We start from the raw sequence: 14,569 nt of genomic DNA, 5'->3' as shown, positions 1-14,569 counted from the left end.
ACTCTAGGACTGCCAGATAACGATAGGAGGATGCCAAGTAAACTGTGTATGCGTTAATTGCAGCTCATGCCAGGAATGTTGCACAGACAAAATCATGTTGAGGTAACTGCAAATTGTGTGGCAGCCAGAGCAAAGGCTCGTCGAGTCTTTTGTGCGCCTGTGCTACGCTCAGCTCAGTGGTAACATTATTGTGGCCCAGAACTCGAGTAAGCTCAACATGTGTGCGCTTAGGCATTTCCATGTCAGGTCCAAATGCCAGCTTGACGGCAAGTTCAAAATCATGTCTTGTTGCTCACGGAGAGCCACGAGGTCAACGAAGCCCATAGCTGGCATAGGCAGCATAGCTTTGGCCAACATGCAAGCAGCAGCAAAATTGTTTGCATACCACATTGACTTCTTTTTTTTTACTTTGGATAGATAAAAGCATATTATAAGAATAAATTGATATGCACACAATTAAGCGAAAATGAAACATGAGCTCGAACAAATTTAATTGAAATATATAGCTATGCATTTAAAGCTTTAATTATTTATGCATAGCGTAGGGCAACAGTTGAAGCCTATTGAGCAGTTAAAAAGTCTGGCACAAGTAACAACAAATAAAATTAAAAACTTTGAATAAACTACCTCAAACTATACTCGACTCGTAATGCATTTTCAATATACAAATCAATAAACAGCACAAGCACAGCCGCTCTCTCCCTCTCTCTTTATATATTTTAAAACAAAGGACTAACGAGGGGCTGCGGTCTTTTTAACTGCTGACGTTGGCAACAACTATAACAACAACTGTTGGTAGCACAACCGCATAACTGGTCGAGACTACTATGAGGGTCTGCGAAAGTTTTTAAACACTTTATTTTCTCTCTGATTTCTCAGCCGGCAGTGCTCGACAGGCCAGAGCGGAAGGTGCAACGGAAAAGCAAGCGAAGTTGCAAGACCATAATGTATCCAAGCTGACTTGCAAGAGAAAGTTAACGATGTCACTTCCATTTGCTGCAGGCGACCACAAACAATCTCACACAGACAGCACACACACACACACATACAGCAGCTGTATAAACAGTGTTTTGCTTAAAGCTTGGCGCTTGCATTAATTAATAATTGCGACAAGATCAACAAACTGTAGCGGTTAGTTATGCAATACGCATCATCAATCATTTGACAAGCAAATCAATTTAATTAATATTGCCAATTTGAAATGTTGTCTTTTCAATACTCTTGGGAGGCAGCGCCCAAAAGTTTATTAGTTAGCCTACGCAGCTGTTTTGCAACAATTCGTGTCGTTAATTGTCTTACTGCAAATTAGTCAAAACCCAAGCTAAGCGTATCCGGCCGCTGGGAATTCAGTAAAGCAAAAGTAGCTACAATATAATTGCGCTAAGCACTCAACAAAATTTCAAGCAATTAAATCTTTAAGTCGCATTTGAAACCTATTTTTTATCTCTCTCTCTCTCTCTCGCAGCTTCTATTTTCTCGCATTTCTTTTTTTGCGCTCGCGCTGCGAGCAGTGAACTAATTATAAAACGGATGCGCCAGGTCCCCGTGGCTGCCGCAGCGGCATGCGGGGAGCTGTGACGAAAACGCTTTTGTATGAGCTTCAAAACCAAAAGGACAGATAAATGCGCTGGTCCTACGTTGAGAATACGACGAGTATTTTGCATAATTGTTGACCCAGAAAGTTAAGCGAAGGCAACAGCGAAATAGCTAAAACAAACAAATAAGATAGAGAGAGAGAGAGAAAGAAAGCGAGAACAACAAAAGAAAAATAATAAAGTTTTTGTCTTATGCTTTTTTTTTAGCAGTAGCAAGGATACTTTTTGGGGCGCCACCACTGATTTGTAATTAGGAAACGGCCGCCAACTGTCGCCTTCGCTTTTGGTTGCAGTCGCGACTGCGGCCACGCCCCATTTACACTGCGGCAGCTGGAGGCATTAGCGAACGTTAAATACCCAAGTGGCATCTGTTGCCCACTCTCGAGGCGCTTTGAGTGGCGTGGCAAGCGGCAGCCGCTCGAAATTAAATGAATGAAAAGCGCTAGAAGAAAAGTGTAAAGCAATGACGCCTCGTTCCCAGCGGCCATTTGAGCGCGCTGTGGCTGTGAAAAGGCGGTGGCACTTTGCGGCTTTGCAACACGGCTCAGGCTCCAGGCTCCAGACGGGGCGCCTGCTTCGGCGTCGTAAATTTTTGCCCACAACAAATGCAGCTAACCAGAGAGAGTCGCTGTCCGAGTCCCAGTGCCAATCCCAACCCCAGTCCCTGGCCGGCACTAAAAGTTGCGGGCGTTGTTGCTAAAAGTTTATTAAAAATTTAAATTCAGTTTTAATATGAATTTTCTTTGACTTGTGCCTTCTTGGTCGAATCTGTGTGTGCAAGGAAATGCATAAAATTGAAATTATTTCATGTCCGGTGTCACCATTTGGACGCTTCCGGCTGGCGACCCTTTCATAAAGGCTACTTCAACGTATATTGCCTTGAACTTTAAGCTTCAGTTGCCATTGAACACAAAACTTTTGCAACGGAAGCAGACGCTTTACTTTATTCTTGTTTGTTTTATACGCCTTCGCTGCTGCTCTTTAGTATCTATAAGTGATTGAAGAAATATAATTAATTAAAAGTAAATCTAATTGCATAAACACATTTTTGTTATACTTAGCCCAAGCTGTTTAGCTCTGTAGTTTATTTTCATAGGTTGTAGACCTCAATGCAGCTGCTTTTTTAGCTATGTTTGTGGCAAGTAAATTGCTTCAGCTTACCCCCAGGTGTTGACGTTAACTCTACCGAAGTCAATGGCACTCACTCTGGCAATAATGAAATCAAAATGTGAATGCACTTTGCATTTCCTTCATAGTTTGACCCTGTTACAGAGCTTGGCTCACAGCTTGTGTGCATGCCTGGTGATGTCAAAGCTGAGGCCTTTTATATATTGCAACGCTCTTGGCTGAATTCTTAAATTGTATGCCCTCTCATTAGTTCAGGCTCTGTAAGCAAATCATTTGCTAGCATCTCTGGATTGTATTTAGTTGTAAAGAGCGAGTTTCCTACAGTAGCAATAATAAATCTTTAGCTTAGATAATATAGACAGCTTACATTATATGCGCATCATTTTGTATTATAAATAACTAGGGCGAATATGATTCGATTATTATTATAAACACAAAACATTTTGCATAGTTGACTTGGTTGGTTATTGTGCGCTTAGATGTATGCTATAGTTTACTTCACTTGTAAGCAAAGTTTTAATCTAAAATAAAAGTTGGCTAAGCAATAAAAATTCCTTTTAGTTTTTGAATTACATATTTAGATTATTATTTTATTTAATGCAGTAAATCGTTTCAGTTAAATTTTCACATAGTTTATTCTCATTACCATAGAAGTATGTGTATGTATTCGTGTTAGTTGGTACTTAGTTGTTAATTTCGCTATAGGTTTACACATATATAATATTTGTATAGCATATATGTATGGATTATATGTACTGTACTCGTATTTATTTTAAAATTGTATTCATAGTTATATGCTTTTCATATTTATGAGTGTGTTAAGTATTTACAAAAATTAAACCGAGAGAGAAAACAAACACACGAATTGGTAATCGTAATCGTAGTCGAACATTTAGCTAATGCACTGAAACAATTTCAGCTTATCTGTAACAATTGTTGATTACAGCAATGGCAACAGTTATTAAAGTCTTAGTTTAATTACTACGCGGTGACTAAGCCTGGCCTTGGGTCACATTTTAATTAGTTTTATGCAAAAAACGCTTATGAGCTTAGAAATGTATTTTGATTTTGTTTGAAGTACTCGCACTCAGATTCAGATTCACTTAACTAGCACACAACACACACAACTCTGTGTGCTTATATCTAAATTTATTAATCAACATTTAAATGTAAATGGGTAATTATTTAACGGTTTATGCAAATGTATTTATGTGTAGTATGTGGGTGTGTATGTGGTTCAATTAGTAAAATTGATGCCAGCATAAAAGGGCGATAAGTTAAGTTGTTTAGACGGACAGCTGAACAGCTTGAAGGAAATCACAAGCGACCGCAGCAACCGCAAAACATTTGATACGTGATTATTTGCACGATTGATTTAAAATAAAAACGAAAGAGATAGAGAGAGAAAGAGAGAAGGGAAGAGAGATAGAGCGCAGCTGTGACATGACCACATTGCTGTTCCATTTATTTAAACTGCCCCATGTTGCTTTTTGCGGTTGGTTTTATTAATCACACCCTGGGTTACTCATACGCCAAGTATGGCGCCAATTAGCAGCAGCATATACATAAATTCACATAGTATACTTTTGTTTGTGCGCATAATGAGTGTGGATTCAATTATTTTGGACTTTAAGTTAAGCACAGCAACTAATTGCAATTAAATTTTTATTCTCTGCTCTCGCATATTCATCAACATTTGGCTTACACGTTTGGCTTTCTTTATTATCAACTTAATTGCAATTGTACGCTGTTCACAAACCAAATTGCAGCATTAAGACCCCCTTACCGCAATACATGTGAGCGCTGTTTAAGTATGTGCGTGTGTGTATTTCCAATATCGAATAATGTTTGTCAGTGTGTGTAGTTTTAATTTAACTTGTTCGCGCTATTGGGAAAAATCAGTTATGTTGGTAATTAAAAATGGCGTTAAATGAGTAAATAAATATGCGACTGCGTGCGCTGTCCGCCGGCAACACAATGAATTTATGCTATATTTATCGACACAGACATGCATGTTATGTATGTATGTATATATGTTGCTGATACTTTATTTTTTGTTTTTTTATGCTGTATCGTTTAAATGCAATTTATTAGTATTTTGAATACACATTGTATTTTATTTAAGTTTATTTTTTCGTTCGCTCGTTTTTTAATGCTTCGTGTTTTTTAATAAATTTACATTCCTGTTATACATTTTCACCACGCAATCTTTTTATTTATATCATACAACACGTCAATTTGGCTGAGAGACTTTCAATGAATTAATTTTTATATTGTTATCTATTAAACTGTTTATGTTTGCGCTCGTATTAAAACTATGTTACTTTTTTTGTTAAGTTGATGGATTAAAATTAAGTTTAAACTAAACTGAAACGAAAACAGTGCGCATCAACTGAAAGTTCTTTGTGTGTATTAAATCGATAACTGCAAATGCAATGCAGTAAAAATGGAATTTCAGTTTTATCGTTTCGTCGATGCAGATTCCTTTGGCTATCTGCTGTCTGTTGTCAAGCCAGTGCACACAGTCAGGATATGGATATCGAGACACAATTCCATTTCATGCCGCATAAATATTTACTTTTATGCATTTATGCACACAGCACGAAACACTGTGCCATTGAATGTTACACGTATGTTACAACTAAACCAGAATGTAAAATACTTATATGTACAAATACATACGTGTGTGTATGCATATGCAGCTATAGCTTAAGGGCTAGTTGCTTAGAGCTCGTAGAATTTACAATTAGTTTCATTTTCATTGCCTAAACAAATGTCGTCTCAATAGCTTGGGCTGGCGTTCAAACTGTGCTTGAGTTTAATTTAGATAAAATCAACTAGCTTAGAGACACACTCGAGATTATGTTACGTTGTTTTCTTTTTGTTATTAATATATTGGTTTGTATATATATTTTATTGGCAGAATTATTTGCGGCGGCCGCGCGCCTCTCGCTCTCTGGCGCTCTCATAGTTTATGCATTAAATGAGTTCTGCTGCTGCTGCTGCTGTGGTCATGTTCCACGTCCGCTGCCAATTACCAAAACACTGAGTAGCAATGCCAGCGTGCAAAGAGTATACGCACGTGTGATGGGCGCCGCTGACGTCACTGCCGATGCCGAAGATTCTCCTAAAACACACACAGAAAACAAAGCAATCGAATGCGTTCACAGTAAATTTTATAGCTACATATACAGCACAGTTTTTATTTGTCGCTTGCTGTCGCTGCACTTACCATTTATAATGTTGAGTGTGACGGTCGCACTGGGGCTGTTTGACGGGCTACAAGTGTAATTGCCAGTATCACGCTTCTTGGCCGACTCGATGATTAATGAGCCAATCTGTAAAAAAAAAACACAAGTTCAGTAAATTTATGCATAAACTTTAGTTACAAACAGATAAGCAAATGGACAAGCCACAAATGAGATTTGTGTGTGTCATGTCACGTGGCCGCAGCAATTTGAAATCAAGAGTAATTAAATTAACATCAACAGGGGAACAATTGCGCGCGCGCTGAACGTGAATACACGAACATGAACTTACCGTGCTCTGTCCCTCGCCGCTGGCCTCCGGTAGGTTTGGATCCAATTGCGTGCGATGGCGTCTGGAGTCGGCGGCCAACTGCTCGGCGCCATGATACCACATGATGAACGTCGGCGGCTCCAAAGCGCCACGCACAATGCAGCGCAGCACAACGTTGCTGCCAGCCTTGACATAGCGATCGGGCTCACCCAAAATCTCAGTGCGTGGCACTGTAATCAGAAAACAGAATACACATGCATTAGCTTAGTCAGTCACTCAGTCAGTCAGTCAGTCAGTCAGTCTGCTGGCATTTGATTGCATGTGCGTGTTGCGTTCGTTTCGTTAGACAATGCCCAAAATTGTGTCACTCGCGTTAATCTATTGAATTAACAGCTGCTAGTCACGTCGCACACGTAAATCTGGCCACCTTGTGGCACTTGCCACTTGCCACTTGAGGCAGGGGTGGGGGCGCAAAATCTACTTTTCAATTTTTTCACTTACTGTTTTTTTGATGCCCAAATCAAGAGACACGCACATGCATAGCAAACTATGACTCAGTCAGTTACAACAAGTTGCGAGTTACAACTTACATCTTGTGTCAAAATTGCGCACACACACACACACACATACATAAAATAGATGTGCATGCATAAAATACATAGGCAAAAGTTTATAGTGTAACACGCTTTGCCTCTCTCTCTCTCTCTCTTTCTCTCGGCGTCGTTGGCCAAGCGACGTGCGCTTTCAAATTCGACAAAAATCACGTATACGCTGCTGGGTTGGCATACGCAGAGCATGCTGTACGCTTTAGATTTGACACCGAACTGTGTCAGCTTGTCAAAATCGTCATGTTGCGCATGTTAGTTTTCCAGTCGCTTGACTGGAGATGTACGCGAGTTGCTGCCGCCACTCGAAACATAGCAACATAGCAAATACTATTAGCAAGCAAGGGACTGGCACTATTCAACAATCATGCTGCTGCTGCTGCTGCTGCCACATTTTATGCTTTAGCCCTTTCGATAGCGCAACAACGAGAGCTTAAATATTTTTAGTGCAAAAGCGCACAGCAGTTTATTGCTTGAATTTTCTGCTGACAGACAACACAGCGAGCTGCTGCTGCTGCTGCTGCCACTTGGGATGGGTGTGGGCGTTGCGAAGCTTGTGGCGAATAGTGTCAAATGAATTACAGCAACTTAAATTAATTGGGTTTATGGCGTAATGCTTTTAGGGAAATTAGCCAAGTTTCAAATGTGCCAAATGTGCAGTGCGGGGCGGAGCGTGGACGTATAAACATCAGCAGACGCTGCTGCTGCTAATCGAGAATAAAAAGAAACTGTGTCCTGTAATAAAAATTGGTTTTGGCCATGCGAGATTAGCAGCAAATTAAATAAATGGGGGCGAGCGCCAAAACCAAATGCTGTAAATGAATGGGAATCAAATAAAACGAAGCAGCAAAAACAAATCTCATAAAACCAAATCTAGTTTGTCGTTCAATGATGCAGAAAAAAGTATGTATAGCAGTATTTATTCATTCATTCAAGCACACACACACACGTGTCTGTGCACAGTGGGCCAAAATTGTGCTACAAACTTGTTGGCAACAACTTGAAATTTCCAACTCACTCAAGTCTGACTGACTTTCAACTTTTGGTTTGTTGGCCAGTTTTTGTTCATTTCGCTCAGCGTGCGAACACATCAAGCAAATGAGCCGCAACCAAGCCAACCAAAGCAAACATATACAAATTTACACATACACATATAGGCACACGCATTGGCATTGGCATTGGCATAACAAATTGACCGAAAACTAGGAGCCTATTACCCGAAAAACGAGCAGCAGACAAGGCAAAGAGCAGAGCAAAGCTAAACATAAAATACATTGGCCAGTGGCAGCGGCTGAGGCTGAGGCTGCGGATGAGGCTGAAAATTGACAACATGCAAAGGGAGTTTTAGTCGTTTGCACAGACAAAACGATGCAATAAATACAAATTACATGGCCAAGGCACAATATCAGTCGTTCCGCAGACACAGTCTAATAGAAAAGGGCACATCGAGGGGGTAGCAATAGGTGCTGGCGATAATGGTTATGGCAGCAGCGCAGCGAGCGCTTCAAGTTGAAGCGAACAAAGCAGACCAGTGCCAAATGGCTGCAAGTAATGTTGGCAAAAAGAAAAAGAAATCTTTGTGTGTGTGTGTAAAAGAAAAGGGCTGCAGCTGGCTTTGAAATCAGCGTACAAATCAATTGAGAATGAGCTGGAATTTGGCATCCTTTATGCTGGCAACTTATCGTTAGATTAATGCAAATGTCGTCGCTTCCATAAAGATAATGTGCTGCTCATCAACGCGTTTGGCAGCAGCTGTGCGTACGAGGCCAAAACCTGTTGGGTGCCAAAACTGGGACGTTTGAATAATCATTTCTAAATAGCCTTGGCAGCGCATAGCAAAAATCACTTAAACGCCAAGCACATGCTGATTTGATTTAATTTAAGTTACTGTAGCGACAAATTTGTGCTTTTAATTATTTCGCTGCAGCTGAGCGTGTTGCATTGATGAAAGTTATTTCTGCAAGTCTTACGCTCTGTCTCTTTGCTTGATTGTGTGTGTGTGTGTGTGTCTTAAACAAGCGCAAAATTTAATTAACTTTTATGACCAACTGGCAATGCAACACACACACAAAAAGAGCAAGTGAGAGATAGAGAGAACTCATGCAAAAGTTTGCTCGTTAAACAACTTGCAAGCAACCAGAAAATTTCTTTCTGTTGGTCAGAGCATAAGAGAGAGAGAGAGAGAGAGAGAGAAATTGAATGAGAATTTCAGTTAGCCACAATTTGAATGCAATTTAATGAGCAAATTGCAGCACTGGCATAAAAGATGAAAATATTCAAGTCAAACAACCCCGCACGCGTCTTTACACTTCACTTGACTGTGTGTCTATCTGACTGTGGCCATGACGTTTGAGTGCCACAGCAGACTGAGAAAACTTTTTCACACATATGCTAACAGCTAGGTATGCGTGTGTGTGTGTGCACGACACTTGACCTTTGCACATTATGACTTAATTGCATGCACTCAATATGCAAGGATAAGTACTTGGGGCTGCGCTCAGTTTCAGTTTCATGTTCATGTTCATGGTCGTGACTTACCAACTACTTGCAGCTGCACCCGTGCGCTCACTTTGGGCTCTGTGGAGACCTGGCACTCATAGGTTCCCCTATCGCGCTCCTGCACATATTTAATCTGCAGCGTCCAGTACTTGTCGGGCTGCTTGAGAGCAAGAAAGCGCTGATCGGCAATGAAGACAGCTCTGAAAATATATAGAAAAAATAATAATAGATTAGTGAATAGACTCAGTTCAAGTCGAGCAATTTTAATAGAAAAATCTTAGGCTACGAAAAACATTTTGCATATACCTAAGTCATGGCTTTAAAGATATTATTGCTCTAATATTTTCTAATCATCAGCTTTATTTTAAAGCTTTAAATTGTTGTCTGATGAGCTATTCACTAGTTGCAGCCAGCATGTGCAACACGGCAATAGTCGCTGCCACTTGAAGCATAAACAAAAGCAGCAGCAGCAGCAGCAGCAACAATAATAAAAACAGGCTCACTTAGTCGCTAAGCCCGTTGCTAATGGCCACTCAAAAGACACTCAAAGTTATTTAGTTGCGGCATTTAGCAAGCTTCCTCTCTCTCAGCCCTGCCCCCCACAGCTTGCAACACTTGTCCCTGCGCACGAACTCGGCAACAAAGTTGCGTATAGACTATTGCAGCAGCAGCAGCAACAACAATGGCTGCCACTATGCAAATGAGTGTGAAGCAATGGGCAGGGGAGGGAGCAACTGAAATAAGTTGTATTTAATGTCATTGTTGCAATATTTTTGTGTGCCACTTGCCTGAACATTTCCCTCAACAGCCAAGTGCAAAAATGCTTCCGTCCCCCTACGGGTGAGGGCTAAATGTGCAACGCCCACGCTCTAGACACAGACACACACACACACACACACATGCGTGCGCTTTGCTTATTAGACCAAGCCCCTAACCCCACCTTGGCGCAGCCAGCGTAGTAACAAGTTTTGATACTAAACCTAGATTAGACCCTTGCGCTTTGCACTCGTAAAACTCGACATTTTATGACTTTTGCCATTTCCTTTTGCGCCCTTTTAGCAGTTTCTCTGTCGCTGTCGCAGTCGCAGTCGCAGTTACCGTATTTCTTATACAGATTTTGTAGTTACATTATAATTTTTGAACTGGCACATTATTTGCCATATTTGGTGCTCTTAACATTGCACGCGCTTTGCTTTATTTTTGTTGCTGTTGGGCAAAGTTTTGTGCAAACTTTGAAACTTAAATTTGCTATGCAAGGTGTTATATTAAGTGCGATTTTGATGCCAAACTTTGATTGCGGATTTTGGGCATAATTAACTGGAAAGCTTGAGTGCAGTTCAAATAGAAGTTTCGTTACATTCCACTCACTAGCCCAGCGCAGGTGCAAAGATAACAGATAACATGTTGTGGGGCAACGGTAATTACCTAGCCAAGTGTTGCTGCACTCACTGGCCAAGTGCAAACAGAAATAATCTATTGTTTGGCTATAAATTCTTAAGCGTGTGCGTCCAATGGGCAAGCAAACAAAGGCAAACAACCCCGACCCGCTTGTCAGGCACATGACATTTATATGATAGTGTAAACACATCATTTCAGCTATTTCTATACACTCACACACATACAGAGAGAGAGAGAAAGAGAGAGAGAGAGAGAGCTGACATGCCGGACACGGATATGTGAGCTAGAACATTGGCATCTGGCACTGCCCAAAGCAAAGTGGTAACTGCTAGTTTTTGAAATCTATTTGTATTCTCTCTATCTATGTGTGTGTGTGTGTGTGTGTGAGCAGGAACTGCAGCAGGACACATCTTTGAGGCGCTGCAGAATAAGAAAACTTTCTAGATAAATGTGACACAAGACACTGAAGCGTAGACTGAACTCCACACACACATACAGCGATGTCGGAAGTGGCAGCGGCAGCGCAGCAGGCTGATGCAGGAAGCAATCAGTAAGGACACTATCTGAGCTTAATTTCAATGGTCTCTGTGTTTGTTTAGTTTTCCACTCTCTCTCCCTCTCTCTCTCTTCATTGCGCTCCGCAACTTCAACTTGCTGCTCAAGTTGCAATTGCAAGCGCCGCTGCCTCGTTGCTCGTTTGTCCTTGCTGCTGCGACAGGCATTCATTCATGCCAAGCCATTCATCCGTTTGCCACACAAACATGCTGCCGCCTTATCTAATGTGAAAGGTTCATTGGTTTTACTTTTCTATCAAAGTAATAAGCTGGAAATGTTTGCCCCACTATCGTACGGCAAACACTGGCTAAAACAGAAGTCGAGCAACAGCAAGAACAACAAAAAAAAAGGGAAACTCACGTAGACACAGACGAACTGAGACGGAGACACTTTCGAGTAAAGTTTTTACAGGATTTTCGCAAAAAATTGCAATGAAATTGCACACTTGCGTTTCCGCTTCGCATGCTGCATACACAGGCCAGGACATACGCAAGGATGTGCAGCTGCAACGAAATTGTTTGTTTGCCATTGGACACACGCAGATTGAAATTGAAATGCATGTCGCTACTTAAGGTAAGAAGTAAAATTACATTTAAATCAGTTTACACCAAATTATGTTAGAGCTGCAGTTGAATTTTAAATTCAATGCAAGTTACAATTTAGTTCAACAGAAAGTGATTAGATTGCACTTAGACCTTTGTTAATTGCAACAATTTGACAGATTTGCGATTGAATTGCATTTCTAGTTGCTCGTAAGCTCTCAGCTCAGCTACATGTAGACTACATCAATAATGTTGTCAATAACACTTTGAGTGTCAATTAGAGCAAATTATAAATTTGTTATGCAGCTGCAGACGTTGAGCTGCAATTGATATTCCATTGCCTGGACCTCACGTACGCACGTCAGCTTAGTTGTGAGTCTGTTGCTGTTGCCAAAGCCTCTCCGTACAATTTGACTTAACTGTAGGCTAAGCTTGTGCTTTGTATTCACATTACAGTGTTCCCTGCTCTGTCTGCTGTGCATTGGAGCAAAATTAATTTAATTTAATTTGCAGCTTACCTGTCAACGGTGAGAATATGCCCATCACGTAGTCGTATCCAGGACACTGATTTATTGCCCAGTTGTTTTACCTGCAATGTCAAAACGCATACAAATATTAAACAAAATGTTAACGTTAACTTTAAACTTTAAACTTTAAGTCTGCGGCAGCGTCAACAAGTGCAGCAGCACTAAATTGGCATTCCAGAAAATTTACCACATTTGAACCGAGACGAGAGTAAATTACTGCGCCAAAATCTAGACTATGCCTGCTTGAACATTTTGCTATCGGCAACCAGCAACAGGCAACAGGATGTCGCAAGGAGTATATTGAAATGTAATTAAATGCTAAAGTGAACATGAAACTCATCAAGTAGAAAGCCAATCCACAACGTTACGGCCCAGTCAACACACACACAGACACTAACACATTGGCATATTTCAGATATTATCGAAATGTGTCGTAGTTAGTAAATCTAAAATGCATTTAGAGTAAGCGCAACACACAGACATGGACATAGGACATTGAATTTGCCACTGCAGTTGCAGTTGCTGTTGGCGCTTACATGTAAATTATTTTGTACAGTGTTGAACTTTGGCATTGATTTTCGCATTTAAGCATTGCAATCATTAATTCTGCTGTGTGTAGTTCCATTGGGCACGGCACGTGGTAAATGTGTTGCACTAAATTAGAGCCTCAGCAATATACTGTTATTTAATTAATTAACTTGGCTGTAAGCAGAACTCAATGATTGCTGCCAGCTGTATTACATGCTAATTATATATTGAGCAGTCTGTTAGCTAACTATAAAGTAATCAAGCAAGCTCAAAAGAAATGTAGTGGAAATGAATTACAGTATTAAGCTTTAATTACATTTGAAGACTGGATTGCAACATTAGAATAAGAAAACAGATATATATATAAAAGTAGATACGTATGTTTGATGAATGCCAATGCCAAGACTAAAATAAAAACTGATTAGCGAACAAAATCAAACAACTGGCCCAGCATTAATTTGATTGCTTTTAATTTTGTAAAATAAATATTAAATGAAAACATTTGTTGTCGTGTTAATTAATTTAATTGCACCAAATTAATATTTTATGAATACAAAAGGCTCGTGTTAATAAAAATGACTAAAAAATTAAATAGAAGCACTGCAGATTTTAAAAGTCCAGCCAATCAATCAAAGTGAAAGCTAAAATATTAAATTTTTTATGACTTTTGTATGCTTAAAAGGTAAAGAGGCTCATTCATTGCCTAGTTGAGCAGTGTGAAAAGTCTGCTTATGGCTCTTCACCTGACAACAGGAGAACAACAGAAAGAGGAAGACCAATTTGAAAAGAGTCCAGGCCAGAGTCCAGACAAAACTCACTCGACTGTGCCACTTAATGCGGCATGCGAACAATGACTGAGCGGCAGAAAACGGAAGGCATAACGCTTCAGCGTTGCCATAAAGTGTAAAATGAATGAAAGTGTGTGTGTGTGTGTGAGTGCGATTGCTACTTGTACTTGTAATTGACAAACATTGGGAGCTTTTACACTTTTCATCTTGCATTGAGCAGCAACTGGCGTCCAGACAGTTGCTGCTGCTGCTGTTGCGCAACTTAATTGACCATGACAACGAAAAATTAACATTGCTCTGTTCTCTTCTGTGCGTGTCCTGTATTCAGTTCAGCTCCATTGTATTGTGTATTGTGTAAATTTACAGCCATAGTAGGCGTGCATAAAATATTTCTGAGAAGAGGCCAAGAAGCTGCAGAGCTGCCGAGCTAACTTGACATACGATTAATGGCCATGGCCGCAATTTGTTGGCTGCGCCCAAGAATTTGAATTTCATTTTGACTTTTAGCCTTGGCCAATGACAGGGCCGAAGCAAACAGAAGCCAATGTTGATGTCTTTAGCAGCAACTTGTAACGCAGGCATGATAATTAGCTTGAAAGGTGGGCAGAAATTCTCAACAATTAAACACACACAAAGTTTGAAATTTGGTTTGAGCCCACGACGCAACACAAGTTATAAATTCAAATTTCAATTGAACCCACGAATGCTTTGTTGCCTGTCCTGGCTGGCTGACTGGCTGGCTGGCTATTATCCCACAGGATTATTCAATAATTTATGCACGGCTCTTTGGTATGCTGTTTAGCAGCTGTGCACGTAATGCCATAAAACTAATTTGTTTAAATTTAATTTTGGCTTTTGCTGGATCTCATCCAATATTTACAACTT

General features: G+C 40.3%; 1 protein-coding gene across 1 annotated transcript in view; it reads right to left on the bottom strand.

Annotated features, from left to right (window-relative positions):
- Positions 1-4,870: 4,870 nt before the first annotated feature.
- LOC108604460 (hemicentin-2) overlaps positions 4,871-14,569 on the bottom strand; it is a 54,384-nt gene continuing 44,685 nt past the window's right edge. The window contains exons 4-8 of the mRNA XM_017993939.1: positions 12,360-12,430; positions 9,386-9,546; positions 6,264-6,472; positions 5,956-6,061; positions 4,871-5,850 (exon numbers count right to left, since the gene is read on the bottom strand). Coding sequence (XP_017849428.1) covers positions 5,735-5,850; positions 5,956-6,061; positions 6,264-6,472; positions 9,386-9,546; positions 12,360-12,430 — 663 coding nt within the window. The 3' untranslated portion in view covers positions 4,871-5,734. The remainder of the gene's footprint in view (positions 5,851-5,955; positions 6,062-6,263; positions 6,473-9,385; positions 9,547-12,359; positions 12,431-14,569) is intronic.

Source organism: Drosophila busckii, chromosome 3R, assembly GCF_011750605.1.
Source record: "Drosophila busckii strain San Diego stock center, stock number 13000-0081.31 chromosome 3R, ASM1175060v1, whole genome shotgun sequence".
Taxonomy (NCBI): domain Eukaryota; kingdom Metazoa; phylum Arthropoda; class Insecta; order Diptera; family Drosophilidae; genus Drosophila; species Drosophila busckii.
Note: the sequence above shows the minus strand (reverse complement) of the source record. Positions and strands in the feature narration are given on the sequence as shown.